This window comes from Hyalella azteca, unplaced genomic scaffold, assembly GCF_000764305.2.
Source record: "Hyalella azteca isolate HAZT.00-mixed unplaced genomic scaffold, Hazt_2.0.2 contig17915, whole genome shotgun sequence".
Lineage (NCBI taxonomy): Eukaryota > Metazoa > Arthropoda > Malacostraca > Amphipoda > Hyalellidae > Hyalella > Hyalella azteca.
The window spans coordinates 11,773-23,749 of NW_025947679.1; the positions used below are offsets into that span (position 1 = coordinate 11,773).

The window sequence follows — 11,977 nt, forward strand, 5'->3', positions numbered from 1 at the left end:
GGGACTATGGAAGATGGGAGGGGAAAAAGATGCGAAGTGGTGAAAGAATTTATACAGGATTAAACTGTACAGGAAGCACTTTTTTATAATTGCTTTCAAGACTTCGGGTATGAACAGATCACACCTCCCAGCCTGAGCACAACTGGGTTTCCTTGTACCATATTACCACTCTGATTTTAAGGTAGATCTCTAAGGCCTCTCACCAGCCGGTGGTTGTTGTATGGAAGGAAGTACAAAAGAATTAGGCACTGGAAATTTTTCAAATGTTGTTAACCATGTTGCATCCCAACAGGTACTGTCCAAGGCGACGAAACAGGAAGCACTGTACACTTTATACAGTACAGATGCACGGGCAGTTTAATTGGAGGTGTGATCTTCCTAACCTCAGCATAGACAGGAATTTGAGGGGGAAGGATGTCTCCTCCCCTCTCCAAGCTCACCCTTATCCCATCCCCTACCCACCCCAATTGTATCATTCTGTGTTTTGAAACTCACAGGCGACGACAGCGTGAGGGCTTGTTGTAATAGTATAGCTTTGTCTCTCACCTATCTACTTTGAGTGTCATTCATAAAAATAGATCGTGAAACGATGGCAGCGCGAAACTTTGAGTCATTCATACCACTACTGCACTACCACCCCGATAAAACAACGTAAAAAATCTACAATCATCAATAGCGGTACGGTCACGGTCTTAATCAGTTCTGTATGGTTATGGTCGTCATCAGTAGCGGTACGGTTACGGTCGTCATCAGTAGCGGTACGGTATAGCGGTACGGTCACGGTCATCATCAGTAGCGGTACGGTCACGGTCATCATCAGAAGCGGTACGGTTACGGTCATCATCAATAGCAGTACGGTCACGGTCATCATCAGCAGATTTGCGACAAGCGAGTTCGGCTGAGGCATAATCGTAAGTGAAGGCAGAGCCACCAATCCGAAGAACGGTCGTTATAAATTGAACGATTCGACATTTGACATCTTTATCAATGTTGAGACAACAGCTATAAAGACAGAGCTGCCGAGAAAAGCAACCGCGGGGATGCGTGGCGACCGCTGTAGTACGGTTTCTGTCTATAATACGGCGGCGAAGCTTTCACGTAAGGAACGGTCGTTTAGGACAGTCTCATCACTCAACGGGAATGAGCATCAGATCAACATTTCTGGGAATTAAGAAATTCGAGTGATTTAAAGTGATGGATTTCAAACTTTGATTATATTACCATTTTCCTGTGCTAGAGATTTTGTTTTACTAGAAATTGAAAATTTGCAAATCGACATGAAAAATGCCAAATTGATTGCATTGTTGTTTGAATTGTGTTGTTTATTCATTTGTTTGCTTCATATTTTGAAACGCAATTAAGATTATTTCTCCGTAATCATCGTTACGCATGACATTTATTTACGACCAGCTTAACAATATTTACATATTATTGACAATGCATGCAAACATGTATTGTCAGTCTTGGCCTTTTTAAAAGCCACGCTAGCACCAGACAAGCACTTTGAAAGCTGAGTGGACTACAAAGTGTGGGGGGAGAGGGAGGATGTTTATCGTGGACCCACAGAAGATTTATCGCCATATAGGACAGACCGGCCTTTCCTCCGAAGTACGACAACAGAGGGGCAAATCTCGATTAAATCTACGGAAAATTCACTGACCTGTTGTTAATAACTAATATAACTACCACCAGAGAAATGATTCAGAAATGTTTGGTATAGCGATCAATGATGAAAAAAGAGTTAAACCAACTGGAATCGCGAAAATGTTAGAAAGGTCGCGCGTTTTACGATCCTCACCATTCAAAATTCTCGTTAGCGATAACAGTGGTAATACAAAGTTTACATAATTTATCTTAATACCCACAAATTGAAAATAGTTAGCCAGGATAGCATTCCAAATTTTAGAACTGTGAGGAATTTCAAATTTTATTTATGAGGGGAGTTATCCGTCGAATTCATTTTTTAAAATATCCTATAGACGACTACCGCGGCTGAGCGCGTTGATGCAGTCTCTTTAAGGAAAAGATTCCTACGTGCCATGTTTGCTGTTCACTATATTCTAGACAGGCAACACATTGATGTGATAAAACGAACGGCATGTGATGAAGAACGGCATGAAGCGTTGCAAGTGTGCATTAGATCCATCAATACAAATAAAGCCCCTCCTCTGAATAGTAGACTATTATTAAAACCATGGGAAGAAATCGATGAAACTTTCAAGCGATATATACTGCAAACTGAAGTGGGATGGTTTTCAAAGTTCTTCATCAAGGCTTGTAGAATTATACGACCCAACAATAGATTTTTATAATTATAGTGTGAATAATATGTATAATATTATTAAAACTTGCAAAAGCTGATAAAGTCTGAGAGATTTTCAAACACCGTATTAAGAGATATATTCTGAGAAAACAGAATATATCTCTAAGATTCGATTCATTCAAAATAATTAAGATTAGATAATTAATAAATGTCAAAGCAAGTTTTAAAGATCTGAAAAATATACAAGTCCCCGAATGGCTTGTCTCTCCATTTAATAGGAAAAGACAATGAAAGTTAGGAATCGGACTCAGTAAATGAACTGTCAGAAATGTGCGTAGATTTGGAAGCTAGAGCGTTCTTCTAAAACACTTATTGAATATTGGACCCATTTAGACGTGATGAGTACGAGCGAGTCTTGGTGACGTGATGAGTACGAGTCTTGGTGACGTGATGAGTACGAGTGAGTCTTGGTGACGTGATGAGTACGAGTGAGTCTTGGTGAGCCTGTCTTAGAGCCAGTACATCACTTGTCACCCAATAATATTTATCTTTTATGTTGAACCCTGCATTTGTGCTGCCATGTTCATGCAAAAATGTCATATTACGAACTTGGGAATGTTTGAATGTGTTCCTATTGCGATTTTCCTGGCGATAGTCGCAATACATCGCCTCATCACAGCGTACCTTGTACAGTTAGCGACGAAATTATTCTTACACCCCATTTTTCCAATGGTTTCTTGAATAACTCGAAATAATTGACGAATGAATGAGCCTAAAACTCGTATTTGATTGAACTTATCAATGTGTAATTGGAAAAAAGCACTAAATTTTTGGAACAAAATGTAATTACAAAACGCTTGAACATGCAAAATTCCCCAACACCTTCAGACACATTTATTCGTACAGTTGGAAAATACTAACAAAGCTGTAATGTTAATAATCAATGGCATATCTTCAGATTTTTATAACCTCCAGCAGTCTCTTTCTATAGTTCTCGACAAGGTTCGAAGTGGTATCCAGTTTATGAGTTTCTCTTATGTGGTTGGTTCTTCGGTCCTCCGGGCTGGAGGTGGCATGTGAGGCGGCGGCTTAAAGTCGTGCTGCTCAAACCGATGTAATTTACGTTCTGGAGAAGTCTACAACCTTCTTTGTGACAGGAATAATGCTTCTTTTTTTAAAGCCAAATTCGCCGATTAGAGAAAAACAATAAGAAAATTGGCAATAATAAATACTCCCTGGCCTCCAATGAAAGCTTCATTTAAAATATATTTTAGGCACATACACATCGCCGTTCATATATTTGAACATACGTCATTTGAGTCTTTTATAGAAATCCTAGATTTTCTAAAGGATCTTCATTTGCTTCGATTTGATTTGCCCAATCTAAATGATCAGGCCAACTATCTACTTCTATATGATGGGACCAGCCTAACCTCCAGCAACATATTCTCTTATTCTGCTTGTTTTGTCCCTTCACTACGGTTTTACTTTTTCGCGAAAGAAGCTAATGAAGGCACTTATCTTCACAATGAATTTCTGAGTCGCTGGAACCATGACTTCCAAGCTGTTTGACTCTCCTTGTCCTAATAGCTTATTGATTCTTATACAGACATATATCACCTCAAATCTAGATGCCATAAACGACCTGAATTTTCTATCATATCAGGAGTAATAATTCCCAAACGTGATGGCTTAACGAATTATTAATCAGATGCTCGATATCAATTCCGCAACGCACGTGTCTCAGGCAGTGTATGTATAAAAGTTGTTCGTGTTGGGTATCTAAATTCCAGGTAAATATTAACCTTAAGATATCAGTGCGCCTCCAACAATTTGATGCCATCAGGGCAGAGCCGTGAGGGTACCATCAATTAAGGGTATCATTTTACATCAGTTGATTACAGATCCAATTTGTTTTGGCCTCGGCACTAATGATGTTACGTCGGAATTATCGAGGGTCAATTGAAACATGACATGCGACGAGCCTCTCCATCAATACGGGGTTCATACTGAAGACCTTAATAAGAAGTGGTATTCTGATGAATGATGAAGTCGTGATGAATAGTCATTCTGAAGATTGAAGAGTTGATCTGAAACGTTTATTTGTGGTGTGACATGCTCTGCTCCTGCTCACCCCTCGTCTGCATTCCCATCATTGTTCGTCATTGCCATCATTCCCCGTATTTACCGTTCCTATCATTGCCTGGATCGAACATCGTTCTATCGCTCAGGGATGAAAGAATTAATATTTTATACTAAGTGGGCCTAATATCTGCAGCTCTGTAGTGTGCCATCATTACACTAACGTCCGAATGACTTGACCGTCATTGAATCGCATGCAGTTCTGTTTTTCTCTTGCTAGCGAGAATCTCGTTTGCTGTGCCGGGTAATTTGGTCGCATTTATCGAGCGTTGCAGCCATTCAAATATAGACCTGAATTTTCTATCATATCAGGAGTAATAATTCCCAAACCTGATGGCTCAAAGAATTATTAATCAGATTTTCGATATCAATTCCGCAACGCACGTGTCTCAGGCAGTGTATTTATAAAAGTTGTTCGTGTTGGGTGTCTACAATTCCAAGTAAATATTAACCTTAAGATATCAGTGCGCCTCCAACAATTTGATGCCATCAGGGCAGCGTCGTGAGGGTACCATTAAGGGCATCATTTTACATCAGTTGATTAAAGATCCAATTTGTTATAGACTCGAGCACTAATGATGTTACGTCGGAATTATCGAGGCTCAGTTGAAACATGACATTATGCGACGAGCCTCTCGATCAATACAGGGTTCATACTGAAGACCTTAATAAGAAGTGGTATTCTGATGAATGATGAAGTCGTGATGAAGATTCATCCCAATGATGAGCCATTCCAATGAAGAGTCATTCTGAAGATAGAAGAGTTGATCTGAAACGATTATTTGTGGTGTGACATGCTTCACGCCATTACACGTGGTGTGACTCCCACTCACCCCTCGTCTGCATCTCCATCATTGTCCGTCATTGCCGTCATTTCCTGCATTTACCATTCCTATCATTGCCTGGATCGAACTTCGTTCTATCGCTCAGGGATGAAAGAATTAATATTTTATACTAAGTGGGCCTAATATCTGCAGCTCTAAAGTGTGCCATCATTATACTAACGTCCGAATGACTTGACCGTCATTGGATCGCATGCAGTTCTGTTTTTCTCTTGCTAGCGAGAATCTCGTTTGCTGTGCCGGGTAATTTGGTCGCATTTATCGAGCGTTGCAGCCATTCAAATATGCGGCTCCCTGCCGGTCGTCAGGAGACTAGTGTGTGGAGTTGTGGCCCATGAACACGTACCTATAATATCCGTTAGCGAATCTGCAACTAGATATTAATTTTCATAGTTTGAATGCAAAATCGAAAATTAAATTAGAATATTTAGTGTGTGGAGCCGTGGCCCATGAACACATACCTACAATCTCCGTTAGCGACGCTGCATTATAAATGTTACTTTCACTTAATTTGAAGGTTGAGCTTCAGACTAAATCTATTGCACTGATTATATTCAGTCATTTTGAAATCGTGTGCTATTTTTTCCCCACAACAAGGTCCCTATATAGGAGAGGTGATGCATTTGTAACCCAAACATGTACCTTGATTCGTCAATTCATAGATACAAGTCTATTCCATGATATCCTATTTATTTCATTGAATTTGAAGGTTGTAAGAGGGAAATACTTCAGCGGGAAACAAGTTAATAAATTCCGTAGTTTGACATCGATGCCAAGATTCCGACATTCGATATAAATTGTTTGAAGCCTCATAAAATGGAGGAAAACAAACCAAAAAAAATTTCTTTGGGTTTTTGCGGGTCAAAAAATTATATTTGAATCATTCAATTCGGCATCAGGTAGCCGGCAATACGCTGAGCATAATTTGCCGCGGCCAGAAGTGCATCTGGCGTACGAGGGAACATATATATAATATTGTGGTAAAACGCCCATTTTGATTGATACAAATAAAAATCAACATTAAGGGGATCGTCTGGGTCAAAAATCGAAATTTTCGGTTTTTCCGTTTTATTGGCTCATTTTGTAGCTGCTGAAAAGTCGCGTCTAACGCAGCAATCCGGATGCATGTGCGTGCCATAGTTTTTTTCTATAATTTTTTAAAATATATAAAATGAACATTTTTTAACAATATGTACAAAAATTTCTTCAAATTAAATCTGAATTTATTGATCACTATGCTTGTTAATTGCAAAGTGTTTGCACTCGTTTGACAGCTATAAACAAGGCGCGTTCAACGAAAACACTACCAGGGATGTACGTGCAATAGATTTGGCGCAAGGCTGTTTCGAACTTTTATAAAATGGCCATTTTATATCAATATTTACAAATTTTTCATTTAAAAATAGTATTTATAGATCATTATTTGCGTTAATTGCAAAGTGTTTGCACTCGTTTGAAATCTACAAACAAGACGCGTTCAACAAAGCTACTACCATGTATGTAAATGCAATAGTTTTTGCGTAATGCCGTTGTAAAGTTATGTAAAATGAATATTTTATATATGCATATATACATAAAAAGTCACATTTATAGCTTATTATTCACGTTAAACTGGACATGAATAAGTCTATGGACGCGCGCTGGTACCTGAAAGCAAATAAATGGCAATGGAAAAGCTTGGGCTACAATATCAAGAAATTCTTTGACATTTTCTTCTTTTTTCACTGAATTTTACTTTAATTGGCTTCCTTGAAAAAATTTAAAAATCCTAAAAACGCATCTTAAAAATGTAATAACTCCAACAATTTTGAAGCTATAGCAATGACAGACATACCATTCGATTCGTAAAGACCCTACCTAGCGACTCTGGAAGCCCTTTTTTTCGAATTCGAGCATGGTTTGATTTATATATATGGGAGGGGTGGGGGAAGGGGGGAAAATGTGTAAAAATTGAGAAAAACGCACATTAAAGAAAAAACGAGGAAAATGAAAAATCGGGCCTCTGGAGTCGCTAGATAATGTTGTTACGAATCGAATGATATGTGTCTCGGCATTGTAGCTTGTGATTTGCTAAAGTTAGAAACTTTTCTAGAGTACCCCTTATTTTGACGTTTTCTATTAATTTCTCGTTTTCTTCCATTTTTTCCGAAAAATTTATGCAAGCAAATTATTTTTTATTTTACAAGTTTCTTATGTGTGTGAAATTTCAGGAAGATTGGTTAATAAATGTAGAAGTTTTTCCTGGACCCAGACGATCCCCTTAAACGACTATTCTAATTTTCAAAACTTTTCGAAGTTTCACGTGTCCAAGTTCATTATAATCTTTTGCGTCATTAAAGTTCCAAACAGGTATTGTGCTGACCGTTGCCCTTCAACTTTTCGATAATTGTGCGGAAAAATTTACGAAAGTCCTGAACTTTGCAAATCTTCCAGTTTTGTTTCATTTTTGTTCCAGAGGACCAACTTTTTTCCTAACTCGTGCTTGGCGTTAATTGATTATTATTATTCAGTTTAATCTCGTACCTTTTTCAACAACTTCACAACATCTGCGTCAAGCATCAACTTACTCCATTGCAGCAGATAGGACTTGTTCAAATGATGGCTGGTGCTGCGCTACCAGCAACCGTGGTATTCCTGGTCGCCATGGTACACTTAAGTGGTGCTGCGGTGGTCGCCAATACCTACTCTGCCGCCACCATGGGTGAGTAAAACGGGGTATCTGGTGCTGTGCTACCAGCAAGCTTTGCATTTCTTGGAGGCATAGTGCACACGTACAGCACTTTGGCTGTGATCGCCCCCACGGCCTACTTTTTCGTCATGTAGGAACGTATCGCTTCTCTCATTGGTTAACATTAACCACATTCGTATGCAAATATTAAATTCTCATGTAAATATTTTATTGAATAGGTACCCCCAGCAAACCGGATTTAGGCAGTAAACTTTATAGTTTATCAATAAATACCTAACTAAGTATCGCTCGTGACCCCGCTGTGCCACTAGTGATCAATGCTCGCAATAATGTTTTGGAACCGCTAGCCCTTTGTCAACCGACGCATTAATGGTCGTCAATGCTTTTACGTACGTATACCACATTTTCTTTGTATGTAAAGGCAAGGGAACGAGAGTTACAAACAGCAGACAAATAGTCCTTTGTTTTCAATGTATTCTTTCGTTAGCTTCAATGTATTCATGTAGATGATTCAATAAAGTAGGTATGTGATTTAATTGAGTAGCATGATGAATAGACGAGATGAATAAATCAAAGCATCGTTTACGATTTCATTGTCTCACAAATAGAGTGGAAATTCAACTCTTCTTTTCAATTATTAATTTTGTTTATAACCATTTCAATTGAACAATTGTGTTTTGTCACTATGGCCCCACTTATAGTTGGTTACTGTGTATCACATCTACACTCCCTTGTTCATCTAAAATTTAACCCAATATAACAGTTGTAACAGCTTTCTCTTCTCTATTATTTGTGTGATATTAAGTAGAATACTGAGGGCCGATTTCTGACAAAAATTAGATGCGGGCCCAACTCTGAATCAGTTGCCGGCTAGGACTCGGTGAGCACGTAAATCAGCCGATAATGTCCACTTCGGCCGGGCTGAAAGTACAGCCTCTTAGCAGCTTGCAAGCTTGGCACGACACGGCTTCGGCCAACCCTTATCACACTCTCATGACACTATAAAGTCGGAAAGGAGATTTTGGCCGGACAATGATTTCGATCGTGTAACCAAACAGACGCGAAGTAACAATAAGCCAAGCGTAATGACTTCTGAATTGAAGCGTATCCGTTACCCGATTTTTGTTTGGGTTAGGGACTATTTATGTTTAGCAATGTCGGCCACACCTGTTTGCCGAAAATAATATAATTCCTCACTGATTAAATGGGACCTATTTTACTCATAAAACAGGATAAGACTTTTAGTGTACATTTCAGTTAATTTACTATTTTGAGTGAACTTCTGTTCTCTTCACTGGGTAGGGTTCAGCAAGCCGGTCTCGGCGTTGTACTGATAATGTAGGACAAAATTTTGTTTTATCTTCATTTATTGCTATTGCATTAATTATTGTATTCTCCACTGTATAGGAGCCAGCAAGCTGCTGTCGGGGGCGTCCGTGGGCGCGGTGACCAACCCGCAGCGCTGCCTGCAGCTGTGCGGGGCGCAGCCTGCCTGCGTCGCCTTCAACTTCAACGGTAGATTTTTATACATTAATGTTTTAGTATAAGTGCATTTAAGTACTTGTATTCTTAGCTATACAATTGAAGGATGCGCTACTTTAATTGAGATTATACTCAATAGATTGATGTTCTACTTAATAGATTGAGCCTTTGAGGCGCAATTTAGTTTATAGAGGGACTACTTAATGCATTTTATCAATTAATTAAGTCGTTACTTAATTGAATGAGTCGCTACTTAATTTATTGAAGTGCTATTCAATTGGCCACTATAGTAAATCCTATGCCACATTTTCGCTGATGATGACAAGGATCTGGTATGGTGAGCAAGTAAAACGACGCTTTTCTTTTGGTAGTTTTTACTTGTTATCGTTGGTGACAATGGTGACGTAAGTGACTTGATGGCTTTGTGACTTGAGCTGAAATAATATTTATCATTAGTTGATAGGTCGAGTAAGACACAAATAAAACTTACACTAGGCAGGGGCTAGACTCCCATTGTTTCGGGTTAATTAAAAACGTTGCAGCAAAGCGTTGTTAATTGACTACTGATGACATGATTACAACTGGCATGACAGGGATGGTTTATGTCAATTGCGCAGTATATCATTAGTTACTTACACAAAATGGTTTTGGCAGGCAAGAAGGAGAAACTATTTCTGGCGTTTCTTCGCTTTTGATAGCATTTGTCAATGCTGGGTTGAGCTTTGAAATTGATTACTTAGGTATTATAATGCCAACGCTTGGTTGGGGTTTGATTACGATTTGTGCCAACGGCTGCGGTTGGGCTTGAACTACGATTACGATACCTGAAATCGTGAGATAAGAGATTAAGCTTAGAGGGCAATATCTTAAAGTTACCTAACATGCTTCGAAATATAAGAGACTCACACGATCGCAAGTCGGCAGTAAAGGTGTTTGTACATGGGGATAGTGCAGACGGCTAGTAAATCTGGCAAGTGTCGGTCGCTTGGTTATACTATCCGGCTAGTAAGCCTGTACACACGAGGAGAGTAGAAGGTGCCGCTATCTTCTCGTTCGCGCCCGCCAGTGAGTCGTTAGAAGCCGTCGAGTGAGGTCTGTGAAGAATTGAGATCCAAAGGTTAAACGAGCAAATAAACAAAGTTACGATCAGATTTGATGAAGCCTATATTTCTTCAATTATTTTAATGGATTATTGTATGGCAGCATGAAAGTTAATGTATTGAATTGCAGCAGAGAATGTTTTAAAAACTTGTTTCTGTTTTAAAATATTAAAATGCACGTGCAGACGTGACCAGGGAGTGCGAGCTCGTGGCTGCGGTAGCCGGCAGCGCGGTGGTGCCGAGCTGGCGCTGCTTCAGGATGCTGGTGCCACCACCCGCCAGGATTATGGTGGGTGCCGCCCAAAATTCATCATTATTTTTATTATTATTTGTTAGTCAATACGATTAATGTTACTTGAATGATCACAACACACAAAGAATGCAAGCAGAATGCCTCCTATTTACACTGTTGCCAACAGGACCCATGCGCCAGCAACCCGTGTCCTGCTAACAAGGTGTGCGTACAGCACTGTCCTCTTGTTCACGTTGTTGTCAACAGGACCCATGCGCCAGCAGATTTGGTTATATTCAAATATGGAAACTTCTTATATAATATAAAGCTGTATTAATGCGAGTTTAATTAGTCATAATTTAACTTACATGCTTTTTTTATATAAAGGAAAGACAATGAATTACAGTCATCATCGATATACTGTATACATACGTCAACAAATCATGTGGACCAGACGGCTTCCATCCCAGATTTCTCAAAAAATTAGCAGCCGTTCTGGCCGGCCCATTGACAGTATTTTTTCAAAAAACCTGGAACGAAGGAACTTTGCCGTCCGATTGGAGAGAAGCTCAAGTAACACCTTTGTCCAAAAAAGGTGACGAAAGTAACCTCGATAACTATCGCCCTGTCAGTCTGACAAGTGTTGTATGTAAGATAATGGAATCTGTTGTGAGGGATAGGATTATCGGCCCATGACTGTTCACCATCTATTATCAGATAAATTGTCAACATGGTTTTATTATTATATTATTGCGGTTTCAGCGTTTATTAGGCCGTAGGCCTGTCACCGATTCTTAAAATCGCAAAACATTCACAGCGAAAATAGAAAATAAATTAATAATTAGACATTACAAAATAAATTAATGGTATTGCTTTTATTGCCAGTAGATCCCGCACCACTAACTTATTGTCTACGTTGAACGATTGGACTCCCCTTCTGGACGAAAGGGGGCCAGTGGATGCATTGTACCTCGATTTTGCCAAAGCATTTGACAGTGTTCCGCATGAGAGGCTGTTACGTAAAGGGAAGTCTTTGAGAATTGAGGGAAACGTACTCCAATGGATCAGAGGTAGTAGTAGGCGTCTACCTAGTAGTAGTAGTCTACCTAGTAGGTAGACGACAACATTAATGGAACCGTGTCAGACTGGGCATCAGTGCGGAGTAGCGTGCCACAAGGAAGCATTCTTGGATTCTTGGGCCTATTTTGTTCGTTGCTTTTATAAATG

General features: G+C 39.4%; 1 protein-coding gene across 1 annotated transcript; it reads left to right on the top strand.

The window, feature by feature from the left end:
• Positions 1-7,656: 7,656 nt before the first annotated feature.
• On the top strand, positions 7,657-10,973 carry LOC125179481 (the record flags this gene model as incomplete). The annotated part of the gene is made up of 4 exons (XM_047885433.1): positions 7,657-7,948; positions 9,344-9,451; positions 10,704-10,807; positions 10,938-10,973. Coding segments are annotated over exons 1-4 (354 nt in total), but the record flags the coding sequence as incomplete, so codon positions are not given.
• Between the last annotated feature and the right edge of the window lie 1,004 nt (positions 10,974-11,977).